The sequence below is a fragment of the Scyliorhinus torazame genome, unplaced genomic scaffold (genome assembly GCF_047496885.1).
Source record: "Scyliorhinus torazame isolate Kashiwa2021f unplaced genomic scaffold, sScyTor2.1 scaffold_154, whole genome shotgun sequence".
Classification (NCBI taxonomy): Eukaryota; Metazoa; Chordata; class Chondrichthyes; order Carcharhiniformes; family Scyliorhinidae; genus Scyliorhinus; species Scyliorhinus torazame.
In genome coordinates this window covers 215,304-237,385 of record NW_027307881.1, presented here as the reverse complement: position 1 = coordinate 237,385, position 22,082 = coordinate 215,304, and the positions used below count along the sequence as shown (strand labels likewise).

General features: G+C 53.0%; 1 protein-coding gene across 1 annotated transcript in view; it reads left to right on the top strand.

Annotated features, from left to right (window-relative positions):
• The window catches only part of LOC140405629 (uncharacterized), a 70,997-nt gene extending 52,053 nt beyond the window's left edge, over positions 1-18,944 (top strand). Inside the window, exons 3-4 of the mRNA XM_072494169.1 lie at positions 17,456-17,630; positions 18,779-18,944. Coding sequence (XP_072350270.1) covers positions 17,456-17,630; positions 18,779-18,944 — 341 coding nt within the window. The remainder of the gene's footprint in view (positions 1-17,455; positions 17,631-18,778) is intronic.
• The last annotated feature ends 3,138 nt before the right edge of the window (positions 18,945-22,082 follow it).

Below are 22,082 nucleotides of genomic sequence, written 5' to 3'. Positions count from 1 at the left end.
CTTCCAGCAGTGACACACACCAGTGTCTATCTGGACAGCTCTGTGCTGTCTGTCCCTTCCAGCAGTGACACACACCAGTGTCTATCTGGACAGCTCTGTGCTGTCTGTCCCTTCCAGCAGTGACACACACCAGTGTCTATCTGGACAGCTCTGTGCTGTCTGTCCCTTCCAGCAGTGACACACACCAGTGTCTATCTGGACAGCTCTGTGCTGTCTCCCCCTTCCAGCAGTGACACACACCAGTGTCGATCTGGACAGCTCTGTGCTGTCTGTCCCTTCCAGCAGTGACACACACCAGTGTCTATCTGGACAGCTCTGTGCTGTCTGTCCCTTCCAGCAGTGACACACACCAGTGTCTATCTGGACAGCTCTGTGCTGTCTGTCCCTTCCAGCAGTGACACACACCAGTGTCTATCTGGACAGCTCTGTGCTGTCTGTCCCTTCCAGCAGTGACACACACCAGTGTCTATCTGGACAGCTCTGTGCTGTCTGTCCCTTCCAGCAGTGACACACACCAGTGTCTATCTGGACAGCTCTGTGCTGTCTGTCCCTTCCAGCAGTGACACACACCAGTGTCTATCTGGACAGCTCTGTGCTGTCTGTCCCTTCCAGCAGTGACACACACCAGTGTCTATCTGGACAGCTCTGTGCTGTCTGTCCCTTCCAGCAGTGACACACACCAGTGTCTATCTGGACAGCTCTGTGCTGTCTGTCCCTTCCAGCAGTGACACACACCAGTGTCTATCTGGACAGCTCTGTGCTGTCTGTCCCTTCCAGCAGTGACACACACCAGTGTCTATCTGGACAGCTCTGTGCTGTCTGTCCCTTCCAGCAGTGACACACACCAGTGTCTATCTGGACAGCTCTGTGCTGTCTGTCCCTTCCAACAGTGACACACACCAGTGTCTATCTGGACAGCTCTGTGCTGTCCCCCCCTTCCAGCAGTGACACACACCAGTGTCGATCTGGACAGCTCTGTGCTGTCTGTCCCTTCCAGCAGTGACACACACCAGTGTCTATCTGGACAGCTCTGTGCTGTCTGTCCCTTCCAGCAGTGACACACACCAGTGTCTATCTGGACAGCTCTGTGCTGTCTCCCCCTTCCAGCAGTGACACGCACCAGTGTCTATCTGGACAGCTCTGTGCTGTCTGTCCCTTCCAGCAGTGACACACACCAGTGTCTATCTGGACAGCTCTGTGCTGTCTGTCCCTTCCAGCAGTGACACACACCAGTGTCTATCTGGACAGCTCCGTGCTGTCTGTCCCTTCCAGCAGTGACACACACCAGTGTCTATCTGGACAGCTCTGTGCTGTCTCCCCCTTCCAGCAGTGACACACACCAGTGTCGATCTGGACAGCTCTGTGCTGTCTGTCCCTTCCAGCACTGACACACACCAGTGTCTATCTGGACAGCTCTGTGCTGTCTGTCCCTTCCAGCAGTGACACACACCAGTGTCTATCTGGACAGCTCTGTGCTGTCTGTCCCTTCCAGCAGTGACACACACCAGTGTCTATCTGGACAGCTCTGTGCTGTCTCCCCCTTCCAGCAGTGACACACACCAGTGTATATCTGGACAGCTCTGTGCTGTCTGTCCCTTCCAGCAGTGACACACACCAGTGTCTATCTGGACAGCTCTGTGCTGTCTGTCCCTTCCAGCAGTGACACACACCACTGTCTATCTGGACAGCTCTGTGCTGCCTGTCCCTTCCAGCAGTGACACACACCACTGTCTATCTGGACAGCTCTGTGCTGTCTGTCCCTTCCAGCAGTGACACACACCAGTGTCTATCTGGACAGCTCTGTGCTGTCTGTCCCTTCCAGCAGTGACACACACCAGTGTCGATCTGGACAGCTCTGTGCTGTCTCCCCCTTCCAGCAGTGACACTCACCAGTGTCTATCTGGACAGCTCTGTGCTGTCTCCCCCTTCCAGCAGTGACACACACCAGTGTCTATCTGGACAGCTCTGTGCTGTCTGTCCCTTCCAGCAGTGACACACACCAGTGTCTATCTGGACAGCTCTGTGCTGTCTGTCCCTTCCAGCAGTGACACACACCAGTGTCTATCTGGACAGCTCTGTGCTGTCTCCCCCTTCCAGCAGTGACACACACCAGTGTCTATCTGGACAGCTCTGTGCTGTCTCCCCCTTCCAGCAGCGACACACACCAGTGTCTATCTGGACAGCTCTGTGCTGTCTGTCCCTTCCAGCACTGACACACACCATTGTCTATCTGGACAGCTCTGTGCTGTCTGTCCCTTCCAGCAGTGACACACACCAGTGTCTATCTGGACAGCTCTGTGCTGTCTGTCCCTTCCAGCAGTGACACACACCAGTGTCTATCTGGACAGCTCTGTGCTGTCTCCCCCTTCCAGCAGCGACACACACCAGTGTCTATCTGGACAGCTCTGTGCTGTCTCCCCCTTCCAGCAGTGACACACACCAGTGTCTATCTGGACAGCTCTGTGCTGTCTGTCCCTTCCAGCAGTGACACACACCAGTGTCTATCTGGACAGCTCTGTGCTGTCTGTCCCTTCCAGCAGTGACACACACCAGTGTCTATCTGGACAGCTCTGTGCTGTCTCCCCCTTCCAGCAGTGACACACACCAGTGTCTATCTGGACAGCTCTGTGCTGTCTCCCCCTTCCAGCAGTGACACACACCAGTGTCTATCTGGACAGCTCTGTGCTGTCTCCCCCTTCCAGCAGTGACACACACCAGTGTCTATCTGGACAGCTCTGTGCTGTCTGTCCCTTCCAGCAGTGACACACACCAGTGTCTATCTGGACAGCTCTGTGCTGTCTGTCCCTTCCAGCAGTGACACACACCAGCGTCTATCTGGACAGCTCTGTGCTGTCTCCGCCTTCCAGCAGTGACACACACCAGTGTCTATCTGGACAGCTCTGTGCTGTCTGTCCCTTCCAGCAGTGACACACACCAGTGTATATCTGGACAGCTCTGTGCTGTGTCCCCCTTCCAGCAGTGACACACACCAGTGTCTATCTGGACAGCTCTGTGCTGTCTGTCCCTTCCAGCAGTGACACACACCAGTGTCTATCTGGACAGCTCTGTGCTGTCTGTCCCTTCCAGCAGTGACACACACCAGTGTCTATCTGGGCAGCTCTGTGCTGTCTGGCCCTTCCAGCAGTGACACACCAGTGTCTTTCTGGACAGCTCTGTGCTGTCTGTCCCTTCCAGCAGTGACACACACCAGTGTCTATCTGGACAGCTCTGTGCTGTCTGTCCCTTCCAGCAGTGACACACACCACTGTCTATCTGGACAGCTCTGTGCTGTCTGTCCCTTCCAGCAGTGACACACACCAGTGTCTATCTGGACAGCTCTGTGCTGTCTGTCCCTTCCAGCAGTGACACACACCAGTGTCTATCTGGACAGATCTGTGCTGTCTGTCCCTTCCAGCAGTGACACACACCAGTGTCTATCTGGACAGCTCTGTGCTGTCTGTCCCTTCCAGCAGTGACACACACCAGTGTCTATCTGGACAGCTCTGTGTTGTCTGTCCCTTCCAGCAGTGACACACACCAGTGTCTATCTGGACAGCTCTGTGCTGTCTGTCCCTTCCAGCAGCGACACACACCAGTGTCTATCTGGACAGCTCTGTGTTGTCTGTCCCTTCCAGCAGTGACACACACCAGTGTCTATCTGGACAGCTCTGTGCTGTCTCCCTCTTCCAGCAGTGACACACACCAGTGTCTATCTGGACAGCTCTGTGCTGTCTGTCCCTTCCAGCAGTGACACACACCAGTGTCTATCTGGACAGCTCTGTGCTGTCTGTCCCTTCCAGCAGTGACACACACCAGTGTCTATCTGGACAGCTCTGTGCTGTCTGTCCCTTCCAGCAGTGACACACACCAGTGTCTATCTGGACAGCTCTGTGCTGTCTCCCCCTTCCAGCAGCGACACACACCAGTGTCTATCTGGACAGCTCTGTGCTGTCTCCCCCTTCCAGCAGTGACACACACCAGTGTCTATCTGGACAGCTCTGTGCTGTCTCCCCCTTCCAGCAGTGACACACACCAGTGTCTATCTGGACAGCTCTGTGCTGTCTGTCCCTTCCAGCAGTGACACACACCAGTGTATATCTGGACAGCTCTGTGCTGTGTCCCCCTTCCAGCAGTGACACACACCAGTGTCTATCTGGACAGCTCTGTGCTGTCTGTCCCTTCCAGCAGTGACACACACCAGTGTCTATCTGGACAGCTCTGTGCTGTCTGTCCCTTCCAGCAGTGACACACACCAGTGTCTATCTGGGCAGCTCTGTGCTGTCTGGCCCTTCCAGCAGTGACACACCAGTGTCTTTCTGGACAGCTCTGTGCTGTCTGTCCCTTCCAGCAGTGACACACACCAGTGTCTATCTGGACAGCTCTGTGCTGTCTGTCCCTTCCAGCAGTGACACACACCACTGTCTATCTGGACAGCTCTGTGCTGTCTGTCCCTTCCAGCAGTGACACACACCAGTGTCTATCTGGACAGCTCTGTGCTGTCTGTCCCTTCCAGCAGTGACACACACCAGTGTCTATCTGGACAGATCTGTGCTGTCTGTCCCTTCCAGCAGTGACACACACCAGTGTCTATCTGGACAGCTCTGTGCTGTCTGTCCCTTCCAGCAGTGACACACACCAGTGTCTATCTGGACAGCTCTGTGCTTCCTGTCCCTTCCAGCAGTGACACACACCAGTGTCTATCTGGACAGCTCTGTGTTGTCTGTCCCTTCCAGCAGTGACACACACCAGTGTCTATCTGGACAGCTCTGTGCTGTCTCCCTCTTCCAGCAGTGACACACACCAGTGTCTATCTGGACAGCTCTGTGCTGTCTGTCCCTTCCAGCAGTGACACACACCAGTGTCTATCTGGACAGCTCTGTGCTGTCTGTCCCTTCCAGCAGTGACACACACCAGTGTCTATCTGGACAGCTCTGTGCTGTCTGTCCCTTCCAGCAGTGACACACACCAGTGTCTATCTGGACAGCTCTGTGCTGTCTCCCCCTTCCAGCAGCGACACACACCAGTGTCTATCTGGACAGCTCTGTGCTGTCTCCCCCTTCCAGCAGTGACACACACCAGTGTCTATCTGGACAGCTCTGTGCTGTCTCCCCCTTCCAGCAGTGACACACACCAGTGTCTATCTGGACAGCTCTGTGCTGTCTCCCCCTTCCAGCAGCGACACACACCAGTGTCTATCTGGACAGCTCTGTGCTGTCTCCCCCTTCCAGCAGTGACACACACCAGTGTCTATCTGGACAGCTCTGTGCTGTCTCCCCCTTCCAGCAGTGACACACACCAGTGTCTATCTGGACAGCTCTGTGCTGTCTGTCCCTTCCAGCAGTGACATACACCAGTGTCTATCTGGACAGCTCTGTGCTGTCTGTCCCTTCCAGCAGTGACACACACCTGTGTCTATCTGGACAGCTATGTGCTGTCTGTCCCTTCCAGCAGTGACACACACCAGTGTCTATCTGGACAGCTATGTGCTGTCTGTCCCTTCCAGCAGTGACACACCAGTGTCTATCTGGACAGCTCTGTGCTGTCTGTCCCTTCCAGCAGTGACACACACCAGTGTCTATCTGGACAGCTCTGTGCTGTCTGTCCCTTCCAACAGTGACACACACCAGTGTCTATCTGGACAGCTCTGTGCTGTCTGTCCCTTCCAGCAGTGACATACACCAGTGTCTATCTGGACAGCTCTGTGCTGTCTGTCCCTTCCAGCAGTGACACACACCTGTGTCTATCTGGACAGCTATGTGCTGTCTGTCCCTTCCAGCAGTGACACACACCAGTGTCTATCTGGACAGCTCTGTGCTGTCAGTCCCTTCCAGCAGTGACACACACCAGTGTCGATCTGGACAGCTCTGTGCTGTCTGTCCCTTCCAGCAGTGACACACACCAGTGTCTATCTGGACAGCTCTGTGCTGTCTGTCCCTTCCAGCAGTGACACACACCAGTGTCGATCTGGACAGCTCTGTGCTGTCTGTCCCTTCCAGCAGTGACACACACCAGTCTCTATCTGGACAGCTCTGTGCTGTCTGTCCCTTCCAGCAGTGACACACACCAGTGTCTATCTGGACAGCTCTGTGCTGTCTGTCCCTTCCAGCAGTGACACACACCAGTGTCTATCTGGACAGCTCTGTGCTGTCTGTACCTTCCAGCAGTGACACACACCAGTGTCTATCTGGACAGCTCTGTGCTGTCTGTCCCTTCCAGCAGTGACACACACCAGTGTCTATCTGGACAGCTCTGTGCTGTCTCCCCCTTCCAGCAGTGACACACACCAGTGTCGATCTGGACAGCTCTGTGCTGTCTGTCCCTTCCAGCAGTGACACACACCAGTGTCTATCTGGACAGCTCTGTGCTGTCTGTCCCTTCCAGCAGTGACACACCAGTGTCTATCTGGACAGCTATGTGCTGTCTGTCCCTTCCAGCAGTGACACACACCAGTGTCTATCTGGACAGCTATGTGCTGTCTGTCCCTTCCAGCAGTGACACACCAGTTTCTATCTGGACAGCTCTGTGCTGTCTGTCCCTTCCAGCAGTGACACACACCAGTGTCTATCTGGACAGCTCTGTGCTGTCTGTCCCTTCCAACAGTGACACACACCAGTGTCTATCTGGACAGCTCTGTGCTGTCTGTCCCTTCCAGCAGTGACACACACCAGTGTCTATCTGGACAGCTCTGTGCTGTCTGTCCCTTCCAGCAGTGACACACACCAGTGTCTATCTGGACAGCTCTGTGCTGTCTGTCCCTTCCAGCAGTGACACACACCAGTGTCTATCTGGACAGCTCTGTGCTGTCTGTCCCTTCCAGCAGTGACACACACCAGTGTCTATCTGGACAGCTCTGTGCTGTCTGTCCCTTCCAGCAGTGACACACACCAGTGTCTATCTGGACAGCTCTGTGCTGTCTGTCCCTTCCAGCAGTGACACACACCAGTGTCTATCTGGACAGCTCTGTGCTGTCTGTCCCTTCCAGCAGTGACACACACCAGTGTCTATCTGGACAGCTCTGTGCTGTCTGTCCCTTCCAGCAGTGACACACACCAGTGTCTATCTGGACAGCTCTGTGCTGTCTGTCCCTTCCAGCAGTGACACACACCAGTGTCTATCTGGACAGCTCTGTGCTGTCTGTCCCTTCCAGCAGTGACACACACCAGTGTCTATCTGGACAGCTCTGTGCTGTCTGTCCCTTCCAGCAGTGACACACACCAGTGTCTATCTGGACAGCTCTGTGCTGTCTGTCCCTTCCAGCAGTGACACACACCAGTGTCTATCTGGACAGCTCTGTGCTGTCTGTCCCTTCCAGCAGTGACACACACCAGTGTCTATCTGGACAGCTGTGTGCTGTCTGTCCCTTCCAGCAGTGACACACACCAGTGTCTATCTGGACAGCTCTGTGCTGTCTGTCCCTTCCAGCAGTGACACACACCAGTGTCTATCTGGACAGCTCTGTGCTGTCTCCCCCTTCCAGCAGTGACACACACCAGTGTCGATCTGGACAGCTCTGTGCTGTCTGTCCCTTCCAGCAGTGACACACACCAGTGTCTATCTGGACAGCTCTGTGCTGTCTCCCCCTTCCAGCAGTGACACACACCAGTGTCTATCTGGATAGCTCTGTGCTGTCTGTCCCTTCCAGCAGTGACACACACCAGTGTCTATCTGGACAGCTCTGTGCTGTCTGTCCCTTCCAGCAGTGACACACACCAGTGTCTATCTGGACAGCTCTGTGCTGTCTGTCCCTTCCAGCAGTGACACACACCAGTGTCTATCTGGACAGCTCTGTGCTGTCTCCCCCTTCCAGCAGTGACACACACCAGTGTCTATCTGGACAGCTCTGTGCTGTCTATCCCTTCCAGCAGCGACACACACCAGTGTCTATCTGGACAGCTCTGTGCTGTCTATCCCTTCCAGCAGTGACACACACCAGTGACTATCTGGACAGCTCTGTGCTGTCTGTCCCTTCCAGCAGTGACACACACCAGTGTCTATCTGGACAGCTCTGTGCTGTCTCCCCCTCCAGCAGTGACACACACCAGTGTCTATCTGGACAGCTCTGTGCTGTCTGTCCCTTCCAGCAGTGACACACACCAGTGTCTATCTGGACAGCTCTGTGCTGTCTATCCCTTCCAGCAGTGACACACACCAGTGTCTATCTGGACAGCTCTGTGCTGTCTCCCCCTTCCAGCAGTGACACACACCAGTGTCTATCTGGACAGCTCTGTGCTGTCTCCCCCTTCCAGCAGTGACACACACCAGTGTCTATCTGGACAGCTCTGTGCTGTCTGTCCCTTCCAGCAGTGACACACACCAGTGTCTATCTGGACAGCTCTGTGCTGTTTGTCCCTTCCAGCAGTGACACACACCAGTGTCTATCTGGACAGCTCTGTGCTGTCTGTCCCTTCCAGCAGTGACACACACCAGCGTCTATCTGGACAGCTCTGTGCTGTCTCCGCCTTCCAGCAGCGACACACACCAGTGTCTATCTGGACAGCTCTGTGCTGTCTGTCCCTTCCAGCAGTGACACACACCAGTGTATATCTGGACAGCTCTGTGCTGTGTCCCCCTTCCAGCAGTGACACACACCAGTGTCTATCTGGACAGCTCTGTGCTGTCTGTCCCTTCCAGCAGTGACACACACCAGTGTCTATCTGGACAGCTCTGTGCTGTCTGTCCCTTCCAGCAGTGACACACACCAGTGTCTATCTGGACAGGTCTGTGCTGTCTCCCCCTTCCAGCAGTGACACACACCAGTGTCTATCTGGACAGCTCTGTGCTGTCTCCCCCTTCCAGCAGTGACACACACCAGTGTCTATCTGGACAGCTCTGTGCTGTCTGTCCCTTCCAGCAGTGACACACACCAGTGTCTATCTGGGCAGCTCTGTGCTGTCTGTCCCTTCCAGCAGTGACACACACCACTGTCTATCTGGACAGCTCTGTGCTGTCTGTCCCTTCCAGCAGTGACACACACCACTGTCTATCTGGACAGCTCTGTGCTGTCTGTCCCTTCCAGCAGTGACACACACCAGTGTCTATCTGGACAGATCTGTGCTGTCTGTCCCTTCCAGCAGTGACACACACCAGTGTCTATCTGGACAGCTCTGTGCTGTCTGTCCCTTCCAGCAGTGACACACACCAGTGTCTATCTGGACAGCTCTGTGCTTCCTGTCCCTTCCAGCAGTGACACACACCAGTGTCTATCTGGACAGCTCTGTGTTGTCTGTCCCTTCCAGCAGTGACACACACCAGTGTCTATCTGGACAGCTCTGTGCTGTCTCCCTCTTCCAGCAGTGACACACACCAGTGTCTATCTGGACAGCTCTGTGCTGTCTGTCCCTTCCAGCAGTGACACACACCAGTGTCTATCTGGACAGCTCTGTGCTGTCTGTCCCTTCCAGCAGTGACACACACCAGTGTCTATCTGGACAGCTCTGTGCTGTCTGTCCCTTCCAGCAGTGACACACACCAGTGTCTATCTGGACAGCTCTGTGCTGTCTCCCCCTTCCAGCAGTGACACACACCAGTGTCTATCTGGACAGCTCTGTGCTGTCTCCCCCTTCCAGCAGTGACACACACCAGTGTCTATCTGGACAGCTCTGTGCTGTCTGTCCCTTCCAGCAGTGACATACACCAGTGTCTATCTGGACAGCTCTGTGCTGTCTGTCCCTTCCAGCAGTGACACACACCAGTGTCTATCTGGACAGCTCTGTGCTGTCTGTCCCTTCCAGCAGTGACACACCAGTGTCTATCTGGACAGCTATGTGCTGTCTGTCCCTTCCAGCAGTGACACACCAGTGTCTATCTGGACAGCTCTGTGCTGTCTGTCCCTTCCAGCAGTGACACACACCAGTGTCTATCTGGACAGCTCTGTGCTGTCTGTCCCTTCCAGCAGTGACACACACCAGTGTCTATCTGGACAGCTCTGTGCTGTCTGTCCCTTCCAACAGTGACACACACCAGTGTCTATCTGGACAGCTCTGTGCTGTCTCCCCCTTCCAGCAGTGACACACACCAGTGTCTATCTGGACAGCTCTGTGCTGTCTGTACCTTCCAGCAGTGACACACTCCAGTGTCTATCTGGACAGCTCTGTGCTGTCTGTCCCTTCCAGCAGTGACACACACCAGTATCTATCTGGACAGCTCTGTGCTGTCTGTACCTTCCAGCAGTGACACACACCAGTGTCTATCTGGACAGCTCTGTGCTGTCTGTCCCTTCCAGCAGTGACACACACCAGTGTCTATCTGGACAGCTCTGTGCTGTCTCCCCCTTCCAGCAGTGACACACACCAGTGTCGATCTGGACAGCTCTGTGCTGTCTGTCCCTTCCAGCAGTGACACACACCAGTGTCTATCTGGACAGCTCTGTGCTGTCTGTCCCTTCCAGCAGTGACACACACCAGTGTCTATCTGGACAGCTCTGTGCTGTCTCCCCCTTCCAGCAGTGACACACACCAGTGTCTATCTGGACAGCTCTGTGCTGTCTGTCCCTTCCAGCAGTGACACACACCAGTGTCTATCTGGACAGCTATGTGCTGTCTGTCCCTTCCAGCAGTGACACACCAGTGTCTATCTGGACAGCTATGTGCTGTCTGTCCCTTCCAGCAGTGACACACACCAGTGTCTATCTGGACAGCTATGTGCTGTCTGTCCCTTCCAGCAGTGACACACCAGTTTCTATCTGGACAGCTCTGTGCTGTCTGTCCCTTCCAGCAGTGACACACACCAGTGTCTATCTGGACAGCTCTGTGCTGTCTGTCCCTTCCAGCAGTGACACACACCAGTGTCTATCTGGACAGCTCTGTGCTGTCTGTCCCTTCCAGCAGTGACACACACCAGTGTCTATCTGGACAGCTCTGTGCTGTCTGTCCCTTCCAACAGTGACACACACCAGTGTCTATCTGGACAGCTCTGTGCTGTCTGTCCCTTCCAGCAGTGACACACACCAGTGTCTATCTGGACAGCTCTGTGCTGTCTCCCCCTTCCAGCAGTGACACACACCAGTGTCTATCTGGACAGCTCTGTGCTGTCTGTCCCTTCCAGCAGTGACACACACCAGTGTCTATCTGGACAGCTCTGTGCTGTCTGTCCCTTCCAGCAGTGACACACACCAGTGTCTATCTGGACAGCTCTGTGCTGTCTGTCCCTTCCAGCAGTGACACACACCAGTGTCTATCTGGACAGCTCTGTGCTGTCTGTCCCTTCCAGCAGTGACACACACCAGTGTCTATCTGGACAGCTCTGTGCTGTCTCCCCCTTCCAGCAGTGACACACACCAGTGTCTATCTGGATAGCTCTGTGCTGTCTGTCCCTTCCAGCAGTGACACACACCAGTGTCTATCTGGACAGCTCTGTGCTGTCTGTCCCTTCCAGCAGTGACACACACCAGTGTCTATCTGGACAGCTCTGTGCTGTCTGTCCCTTCCAGCAGTGACACACACCAGTGTCTATCTGGACAGCTCTGTGCTGTCTCCCCCTTCCAGCAGTGACACACACCAGTGTCTATCTGGACAGCTCTGTGCTGTCTCCCCCTTCCAGCAGTGACACACACCAGTGTCTATCTGGACAGCTCTGTGCTGTCTCCCCCTTCCAGCAGTGACACACACCAGTGTCTATCTGGACAGCTCTGTGCTGTCTGTCCCTTCCAGCAGTGACACACACCAGTGTCTATCTGGACAGCTCTGTGCTGTCTGTCCCTTCCAGCAGTGACACACACCAGTGTCTATCTGGACAGCTCTGTGCTGTCTGTCCCTTCCAGCAGTGACACACACCAGTGTCTATCTGGACAGCTCTGTGCTGTCTCCCCCTTCCAGCAGCGACACACACCAGTGTCTATCTGGACAGCTCTGTGCTGTCTGTCCCTTCCAGCAGTGACACACACCAGTGTCTATCTGGACAGCTCTGTGCTGTCTGTCCCTTCCAGCAGTGACACACACCAGTGTCTATCTGGACAGCTCTGTGCTGTCTGTCCCTTCCAGCAGTGACACACACCAGTGTCTATCTGGACAGCTCTGTGCTGCCTGTCCCTTCCAGCACTGACACACACCAGTGTCTATCTGGACAGCTCTGTGCTGTCTCCCCCTTCCAGCAGTGACACACACCAGTGTCGATCTGGACAGCTCTGTGCTGTCTGTCCCTTCCAGCAGTGACACACACCAGTGTCTATCTGGACAGCTCTGTGCTGTCTGTCCCTTCCAGCAGTGACACACACCAGTGTCTATCTGGACAGCTCTGTGCTGTCTGTCCCTTCCAGCAGTGACACACACCAGTGTCTATCTGGACAGCTCTGTGCTGTCTGTCCCTTCCAGCAGTGACACACACCAGTGTCTATCTGGACAGTTCTGTGCTGTCTGTACCTTCCAGCAGTGACACACACCAGTGTCGATCTGGACAGCTCTGTGCTGTCTGTCCCTTCCAGCAGTGACACACACCAGTGTCTATCTGGACAGCTCTGTGCTGTCTCCCCCTTCCAGCAGTGACACACACCAGTGTCTATCTGGACAGCTCTGTGCTGTCTGTCCCTTCCAGCAGTGACACACACCAGTGTCTATCTGGACAGCTCTGTGCTGTCTGTCCCTTCCAGCAGTGACACACACCAGTGTCTATCTGGACAGCTCTGTGCTGTCTCCCCCTTCCAGCAGTGACACACACCAGTGTCTATCTGGACAGCTCTGTGCTGTCTGTCCCTTCCAGCAGTGACACACACCAGTGTCTATCTGGACAGCTCTGTGCTGTCTGTCCCTTCCAGCAGTGACACACACCAGTGTCTATCCGGGCAGCTCTGTGCTGTCTGTCCCTTCCAGCAGTGACACACACCAGTGTCTATCTGGACAGCTATGTGCTGTCTGTCCCTTCCAGCAGTGACACACCAGTGTCTATCTGGACAGCTATGTGCTGTCTGTCCCTTCCAGCAGTGACACACACCAGTGTCTATCTGGACAGCTCTGTGCTGTCTGTCCCTTCCAGCAGTGACACACACCAGTGTCTATCTGGACAGCTCTGTGCTGTCTGTCCCTTCCAACAGTGACACACACCAGTGTCTATCTGGACAGCTCTGTGCTGTCTGTCCCTTCCAGCAGTGACACACACCAGTGTCTATCTGGACAGCTCCGTGCTGTCTGTCCCTTCCAGCAGCGACACACACCAGTGTCTATCTGGGCAGCCCTGTGCTGTCTGTCCCTTCCAGCAGTGACACACACCAGTGTCTATCTGGACAGCTCTGTGCTGTCTCCCCCTTCCAGCAGCGACACACACCAGTGTCTATCTGGACAGCTCTGTGCTGTCTGTCCCTTCCAGCAGTGACACACACCAGTGTCTATCTGGACAGCTCTGTGCTGTCTCCCCCTTCCAGCAGTGACACACACCAGTGTCTATCTGGACAGCTCTGTGCTGTCTGTCCCTTCCAGCAGTGACACACACCAGTATCTATCTGGACAGCTCTGTGCTATCTGTCCCTTCCAGCAGTGACACACACCAGTGTCTATCTGGACAGCTCTGTGCTGTCTGTCCCTTCCAGCAGTGACACACACCAGTGTCTATCTGGACAGCTCCGTGCTGTCTGTCCCTTCCAGCAGCGACACACACCAGTGTCTATCTGGGCAGCCCTGTGCTGTCTGTCCCTTCCAGCAGTGACACACACCAGTGTCTATCTGGACAGCTCTGTGCTGTCTCCCCCTTCCAGCAGCGACACACACCAGTGTCTATCTGGACAGCTCTGTGCTGTCTGTCCCTTCCAGCAGTGACACACACCAGTGTCTATCTGGACAGCTCTGTGCTGTCTCCCCCTTCCAGCAGTGACACACACCAGTGTCTATCTGGACAGCTCTGTGCTGTCTGTCCCTTCCAGCAGTGACACACACCAGTATCTATCTGGACAGCTCTGTGCTATCTGTCCCTTCCAGCAGTGACACACATCAGTGTCTATCTGGACAGCTCTGTGCTGTCTGTCCCTTCCAGCAGTGACACACACCAGTGTCTATCTGGACAGCTCTGTGTTGTCTGTCCCTTCCAGCAGTGACACACACCAGTGTCTATCTGGACAGCTCTGTGCTGTCTCCCCTTCCAGCAGTGACACACACCAGTGACTATCTGGACAGCTCTGTGCTGTCTCCCCTTCCAGCAGTGACACACACCAGTGTCTATCTGGACAGCTCTGTGCTGTCTGTCCCTTCCAGCAGTGACACACACCAGTGTCTATCTGGACAGCTCTGTGCTGTCTGTCCCTTCCAGCAGTGACACACACCAGTGTCTATCTGGACAGCTCTGTGCTGTCTCCCCCTTCCAGCAGCGACACACACCAGTGTCTATCTGGACAGCTCTGTGCTGTCTGTCCCTTCCAGCAGTGACACACACCAGTGTCTATCTGGACAGCTCTGTGCTGTCTGTCCCTTCCAGCAGTGACACACACCAGTGTCTATCTGGACAGCTCTGTGCTGTCTGTCCCTTCCAGCAGTGACACACACCAGTGTCTATCTGGACAGCTCTGTGCTGTCTCCCCCTTCCAGCAGTGACACACACCAGTGTCTATCTGGACAGCTCTGTGCTGTCTCCCCCTTCCAGCAGTGACACACACCAGTGTCTATCTGGACAGCTCTGTGCTGTCTCCCCCTTCCAGCAGTGACACACACCAGTGTCTATCTGGACAGCTCTGTGCTGTCTGTCCCTTCCAGCAGTGACACACACCAGTGTCTATCTGGACAGCTCTGTGCTGTCTGTCCCTTCCAGCAGTGACACACACCAGTGTCTATCTGGACAGCTCTGTGCTGTCTGTCCCTTCCAGCAGTGACACACACCAGTGTCTATCTGGACAGCTCTGTGCTGTCTCCCCCTTCCAGCAGCGACACACACCAGTGTCTATCTGGACAGCTCTGTGCTGTCTGTCCCTTCCAGCAGTGACACACACCAGTGTCTATCTGGACAGCTCTGTGCTGTCTGTCCCTTCCAGCAGTGACACACACCAGTGTCTATCTGGACAGCTCTGTGCTGTCTGTCCCTTCCAGCAGTGACACACACCAGTGTCTATCTGGACAGCTCTGTGCTGTCTGTCCCTTCCAGCAGTGACACACACCAGTGTCTATCTGGACAGCTCTGTGCTGTCTGTCCCTTCCAGCAGTGACACACACCAGTGTCTATCTGGACAGCTCTGTGCTGCCTGTCCCTTCCAGCACTGACACACACCAGTGTCTATCTGGACAGCTCTGTGCTGTCTGTCCCTTCCAGCAGTGACACACACCAGTCTCTATCTGGACAGCTCTGTGCTGTCTGTCCCTTCCAGCAGTGACACACACCAGTGTCTATCTGGACAGCTCTGTGCTGTCTGTCCCTTCCAGCAGTGACACACTCTAGTGTCTATATGGACAGCTCTGTGCTGCCTGTCCCTTCCAGCAGTGACACACACCAGTGTCTATCTGGACAGCTCTGTGCTGTCTGTCCCTTCCAGCAGTGACACACACCAGTGTCTATCTGGACAGCTCTGTGCTGTCTCCCCCTTCCAGCAGTGACACACACCAGTGTCTATCTGGACAGCTCTGTGCTGTCTGTCCCTTCCAGCAGTGACACACACCAGTGTCTATCTGGACAGCTCTGTGCTGTCTCCCCCTTCCAGCAGTGACACACACCAGTGTCTATCTGGACAGCTCTGTGCTGTCTGTCCCTTCCAGCAGTGACACACACCAGTGTCTATCTGGACAGCTCTGTGCTGTCTGTCCCTTCCAGCAGTGACACACACCAGTGTCTATCTGGACAGCTCTGTGCTGTCTGTCCCTTCCAGCAGTGACACACACCAGTGTCTATCTGGACAGCTCTGTGCTGTCTCCCCCTTCCAGCAGTGACACACACCAGTGTCTATCTGGACAGCTCTGTGCTGTCTGTCCCTTCCAGCAGTGACACACACCAGTGTCTATCTGGACAGCTCTGTGCTGTCTGTCCCTTCCAGCAGTGGCACACACCAGTGTCTGTCTGGACAGCTCGGGGAGGGAAGGGGATGTTGGGGGGTAGGGCTCGGGGGTAGGAGGAGGGGTGGCGTGTTTGGGCTCGGGAGTCAGGGAGGGGGGGATGTGGGGTTAGTGCTCGTGGTGCAGGTAGGGCGATGTGGGGGGGCAGGGCTCGGGGTGTCAGGGAGGGGGGTGTGGGGGGTGTAGGGCTTGGGGGGCAGGGAGGAGGGTGTGGTGGGGTAGTGCTCGGGGGGCAGGGAGGGGGGTATGGGGGGGTAGGGCTCGGGGGGTTCATGGAGGGGGGTTTGTAGTAGTAGGCCTCGGGGGGCAGGGAGTGTCATAATATACACCAGTATATCATGGTGCAGACACACACTGATGGACACACAGAGGGACCAATCAACATACACAACACCGCAGCCAATCACCAGTGAGAGCACACGCACTATAAAGACAGGGGACAGGAGAGTTCCCGCTCATTCTAGTAGCAGCCAGCTCGGAGCACAGAGCTCACAGCCTGCAACACAGACATTCACCATGTGCTGAGTGCCTCACCTGGTTAGGAATAGGCAAGGGTCAACAGTTAAAGCTGGTATTGCATTTACCCAGTTCAAGTATGTTTAAATAGTTAACCTTTTAATAAAATAGTGTTGCACTACTTCCAGTGTTGGTGACCTGTATGTGATCCCGAACACCCAACACATCTTGGAGGGGGTAGATTGAGGAACAGACTGTCCCTCGAGGCTGTGACACTTTCCCAGCTGGGTGTTAACATGCTGCACAGTCTGGTGAAGGGAGGGGGCTGCACAGAGTGATATGAGTGAGCGGGACGGACATTTCAATATGGTGTCGGTGTGGTGATGTGCATCACTGTAAATACACAAGGGGTTAATGTAAACACACTGCAACTAAATAAACACTAGAGGGAGAACCAGAGGCATCATGACACACAGACACTCAACCGATAGGTCAGTAAGATAGGACACGACCAATGGGCAGTCAAGACACCCAGAGGTGGCACTACCACAAGGGGGCTACCCATATAAAAGGACAGGGCACACAGGCTCTCTCTCTTTCCACAGGCGACACTCAGAGAGACAGGGGCAGATCAGGAAGCATCACACTCACCGCATGGCTGAGAGCAGACTGGTTAGTTAGACTGAGTTACTACAGCAAGATCAGCAGGAGAGTCGAACTCAAGTAGGAGAATTGTTAACTGTTCAATGAATGTGTTAAACCATCTACAAGTCTGAACCTTCCTTTGTCGGAGCAGACATCAAGGGGGCAGCTTATGCTACATGAAGAAGCAGAACACAACAGTCGGCACTCACACTGCGAGTGGGACCATGCTGGTCACATGCTGCTCTCCATCCTGGCAACTTGGTCATTTGCATATTCCCTTAAAGTGATATCACAACATTTTCCACATCTCACCAAAGTGACCCTGCCCCCTGACCTGTAACCTCTGACTATCTATCAGCTGATCACCCAGTTAATTGCTGTAACAGTGTCTCTGTCCACAGGTACTATTGTTCCTGTCTCTGCACCTTGGGGAGTTTTTGGATACTTGAAAAATGGCGAAATACAGCAGAGATTCCTAGTATTTCTTACGATAGTTCCCGAAGTCACCAACCCGCCTCAACCAACAGATCCAACAGTTGAAACAGTGACAGTACCTGCTGTTTGGTACTATGGCAGGTGAGTTTAGCGACTGATATATTGTGATTGGTGTTTCTTTCTGTCAGCTCTTGTATCAACATCAGCCCGGGGAGCAATTCTCCCATTTTGAGACTAAGTGTTATGGTGTGGGCAGGAACGTGGGCAGGAGCGTGGGCAGGAGCGTGGGCAGGAGCATGGGCAGGAAAGGGGGCAGGAACGTGGGCAGGAACGTGGGCAGGAGCGTGGGCAGGAGCGTGGGCAGGAACGTGGACAGGAGCGAGGGCAGGAACGTGGGCAGGAACGTGGACAGGAGCGTGGGCAGGAACGTGGGCAGGAACGTGGACAGGAGCGTGGGCAGGAAGGTGGGCAGGAACGTGGGCAGGAGCGTGGGCAGGAACGTGGGCAGGAACGTGGCCGCTTGCCGGAAAACACTCCGAATCTTGACACCCATCAGTAATTATTCCCCTGGGTGTTTTCCGCTGTTTTCAGCAGTGGGTCAGGCCTGGATGGTGTGTAGTCCGCCCTCCTGCCCGGGTGTCATATTGAAAAGATGTCCAACAACACTGAGCCATGTTGACAAAAGAAGGTGGACCTCCTGAAAATGCAGATCGATTTCCAGCAACATTGGTCACCCAGAAACAGGCCAGCAGGAGGACCCCCTCCAGAACACATAATACGGAAGATCCAAGAGCCCAATCTCCCCCAACCCACTGTTGTGGTGCTCCAGGGTCCAGGGTTGTGGGCGCTCTCCACCCACAACTCTGTGGGCAGCGCCACGCATCCTGACTTTGGCACACTACATTGTGAAGAATGTTTCTCACACTGGCGTTTTTCCCGCCGGAATGGCAGGGAATCTATCCTGGGGGGGGGGGGGGGGGGCACCCCGATTTCCCTCTGCTACTGCACTCTCCTTAGAACTGAGCCATTAAGTCTGGATAGACTCTCTCCACCCTTTCTGTAAAATGCATCACCTCACATTTCTCTGTGTTAAACTCTATCTGCCACTTGTCTGCCCATTTGGCCAGCTTCTCGATGCTCTTACTCCAGCTGTGGACTAACTGACTGGCGGAGGCGACTCAATGGGCTGAATAGTCAACTCCTGTCCCTGTTGTCCCGGCAACCGACTACCCAAACAGGATTTGTCAGGAGTATAAAAATTAAATCCTCTGTTCTTAATTCTGTTGCAGGATTTTTGACAAGAAAGTTGATGAACAGCAAATTGAAGAACATGTGAGTCAATTACTGAAGGATTTGGAACATGACAACCAGCCCTTCAATAGCACATTTTTTGGCATCGCTTATTTGAGCACACATGGGTTAATGGAAATGGGATTTATGAAGACAGGAGAATGAAGGTTTTCTGGAAGGTTCTGTACCTTTCATGGCATCAAACAGTGAGATGTGCTTAATTCTATTCTAAAACTGTTTAACTTTCCATTGGGTTTAATCTGGAATACTGAGCATAGTTTTAATCTCCTTACCTCAAGAAGGACCTTTTGAGGGAACGCAATGCCTGTTGTGAAAATTAAATAAAAACAGAGACTCTTCAATCCGCTCCACCATTCAGGAAGATCATGGCTGATCTTCGACCTGAACTCCACCTTCCCACACTGTCCCTCGAGTGTGTAATCTGTCTGATAAACAGGGAATGCACTCCCACTAAACTCACTTCACCCACCCTTAACTAAGGAGCCCAAACATCACCACATCATATTCTACCTGCCATGTTCTTAACCACTCACTTAACCAACCAAATGTGGAGCAAACACATGATCGTCCACCCACACGTTAACCGTACATGTGACTCCAGCCCTGATATATTTGACTGTCTCTGAGTCCCGCCTGCTCTATTTCCCGTTAATATTATTGATAATTCGGTTTCCCTTCAACCTCTCAAATTCATTGCTGAACACGTCTCCACACTGCACAGATACAGGGCAAAACTCAATTGTACCGGGTGGTGGGCCCTCTATTGGGGAACGGAGATTAATCACTGCACTAATTTGCTTTTTCTGTAATCTTGCTTTGAATGAATTGTGAGACTGAGACTGAGATGGTCCTAGTGTCAGATATAGTTCCAGAATTTTCTATCTTCACACAGCCATGGAATATATTCATATTTATCCATCATACTGCCCAGAATGTTTCAAGTTGATGTGAAAAGAGTTGGGATTTGTTACAGAGCACAGAGTATTGAAGCTGTTAAATGTGAAATCATGGAGTGATCAGATGTGGGACTGTTCCTGGGCTCTCTCACTCGGAGTTAGTTCCAGATGGAATTATTTAATTACAAGGGAATGTTTAAACTGTAAAGAGACAGTGTGTTCACCATTTGTAAAATAATGAGATTTTCATCACATCATCGGGAAGATTTTGCTTCAATGTTTGAATAGTTCTGTGTCCTGTGCTCTGAAATATAATGGGAATGGAACAGAGAACAGACTGTGTGGAATAGACACTGGACACTGTAGGAAGAACACGTCACTCACTGGAGAAACCTGCTAATGGAGACCACACCCTGTGTGGGCAGTAAAATATTCCCTTTTCCTGCCAGTCCTGAGAATCAAACACTGGACATTGTGGTGGGGATGATTAAAAAGGTTGTTTCTCAATCCGGTTTGGTCTGACTCAGATCAGTCCAAGTTCAGGAAACAGATGGGCCCAGGTCAGGAAAGTGAAAGTGGGAGTTTTGTGACCCAGGTGTGAAGCAGCTTAAAACTGGTCCTTAAACCGGAGAAAGAATCCCAGTTTAAAATTAGAATCCAGAGACTGAAGGTGGAATAAAGTTTCCATTCCGATCTCCTCAAACCCACACTGGGAGCTGACTTTGGGAATATCGACAGACTGAATCTGTGATTGAGAAAATGATCGATTCAGATCTGACTCCCGTTAACAGGTGACCCATTCACAGGTTTGTCTGGTGCAGTAAATAATCCATCGTCTTCTAGTCTTTGTTTGTCTTTTGTTTTTCAAACTGCTGGGAATGGATTCTCACTGTGAAATAAAGAGGGTGATGCATTTACACATTTGGTCTCGTGTTAGATTCTTCCTCACAAATAAATCTGGGTCAATGATCACATCACTACTTTCATACCAGATAAACTCTGCACATTTCAGTGAAATGATTCTGTTAAGATGTTGAGGTGTAAAGTTAAAGAATGAGAAAGAATGAAGAGACGGAGAGTAATTTATTGGGAGATGTGACACTTGGAGAGCGAGCTCCATATTGGTCAGGTAACAGCTCACAGCGCGTGCAGTCCGACACTTCAATCTGTCACACTCCACTCTGAGCAGTCTTTCTAACTCTGTCAATGGGATATCACTGGAGAGATAGAGGCCAACACACAACAATTCATGGATCAGTCATTGAGCTGGTGTTGGGAATTTCTTCCCTGTTTGGAAAATCTCCCCAATCTGGGTGGGGCGGGGAGGAATTTAATTTGGGATCTGGTTCATAGAATCAAAGAACAAAGAACAAAGAAATGTACAGCACAGGAACAGGCCCTTCGGCCCTCCAAGCCCGTGCCGACCATACTGCCCGACTAAACTACAATCTTCTACACTTCCTGGGTCCGTATCCCTCTATTCCCATCCTATTCATGTATTTGTCAAGATGCCCCTTAAATGTCCCTATCATTCCTGCTTCCACCACCTCCTCCGGTAGCGAGTTCCAGCCACCCACTACCCTCTGCGTAAAAAACTTGCCTCGTACATCTACTCTAAACCTTGCCCCTCTCACCTTAAACCTATGCCCCCTAGTAATTGACCCCTCTACCCTGGGGAAAAGCCTCTGACTATCCACTCTGTCTATGCCCCTCATAATTTTGTATACCTCTATCAGGTCTCCCCTCAACCTCCTTCGTTCCAGTGAGAACAAACCGAGTTTATTCAATCGCTCCTCATAGCTTATGCCCTCCATACCAGGCAACATTCTGGTAAATCTCTTCTGCACCCTCTCTAAAGCCTCCACATCCTTCTGGTAGTATGGCGACCAGAATTGAACACTATACTCCAAGTGTGGCCTAACTAAGGTTCTATACAACTGCAACATGACTTGCCAATTCTTATACTCAATGCCCCGGCCAATGAAGGCAAGCATGCCGTATGCCTTCTTGACTACCTTCTCCACCTGTGTTGCCCCTTTCAATGACCTGTGGATCTGTACTCCTAGATCTCTTTGACTTTCAATACTCTTGAGGGTTCTACCATTCACTGTATATTCCCTACCTGCATTAGCCTTTCCAAAATGCATTACCTCACATTTGTCCGGATTAAACTCCATCTGCCATCTCTCCGCCCAAGTCTCCAGACAATCTAAATCCTGCTGTATCCTCCGACAGTCCTCATCGCTATCCGCAATTCCACCAACCTTTGTGTCGTCTGCAAACTTACTAATCAGACCAGTTACATTTTCCTCCAAATCATTTATATATACTACAAAGAGCAAAGGTCCCAGCACTGATCCCTGTGGAACACTACTGGTCACAGCCC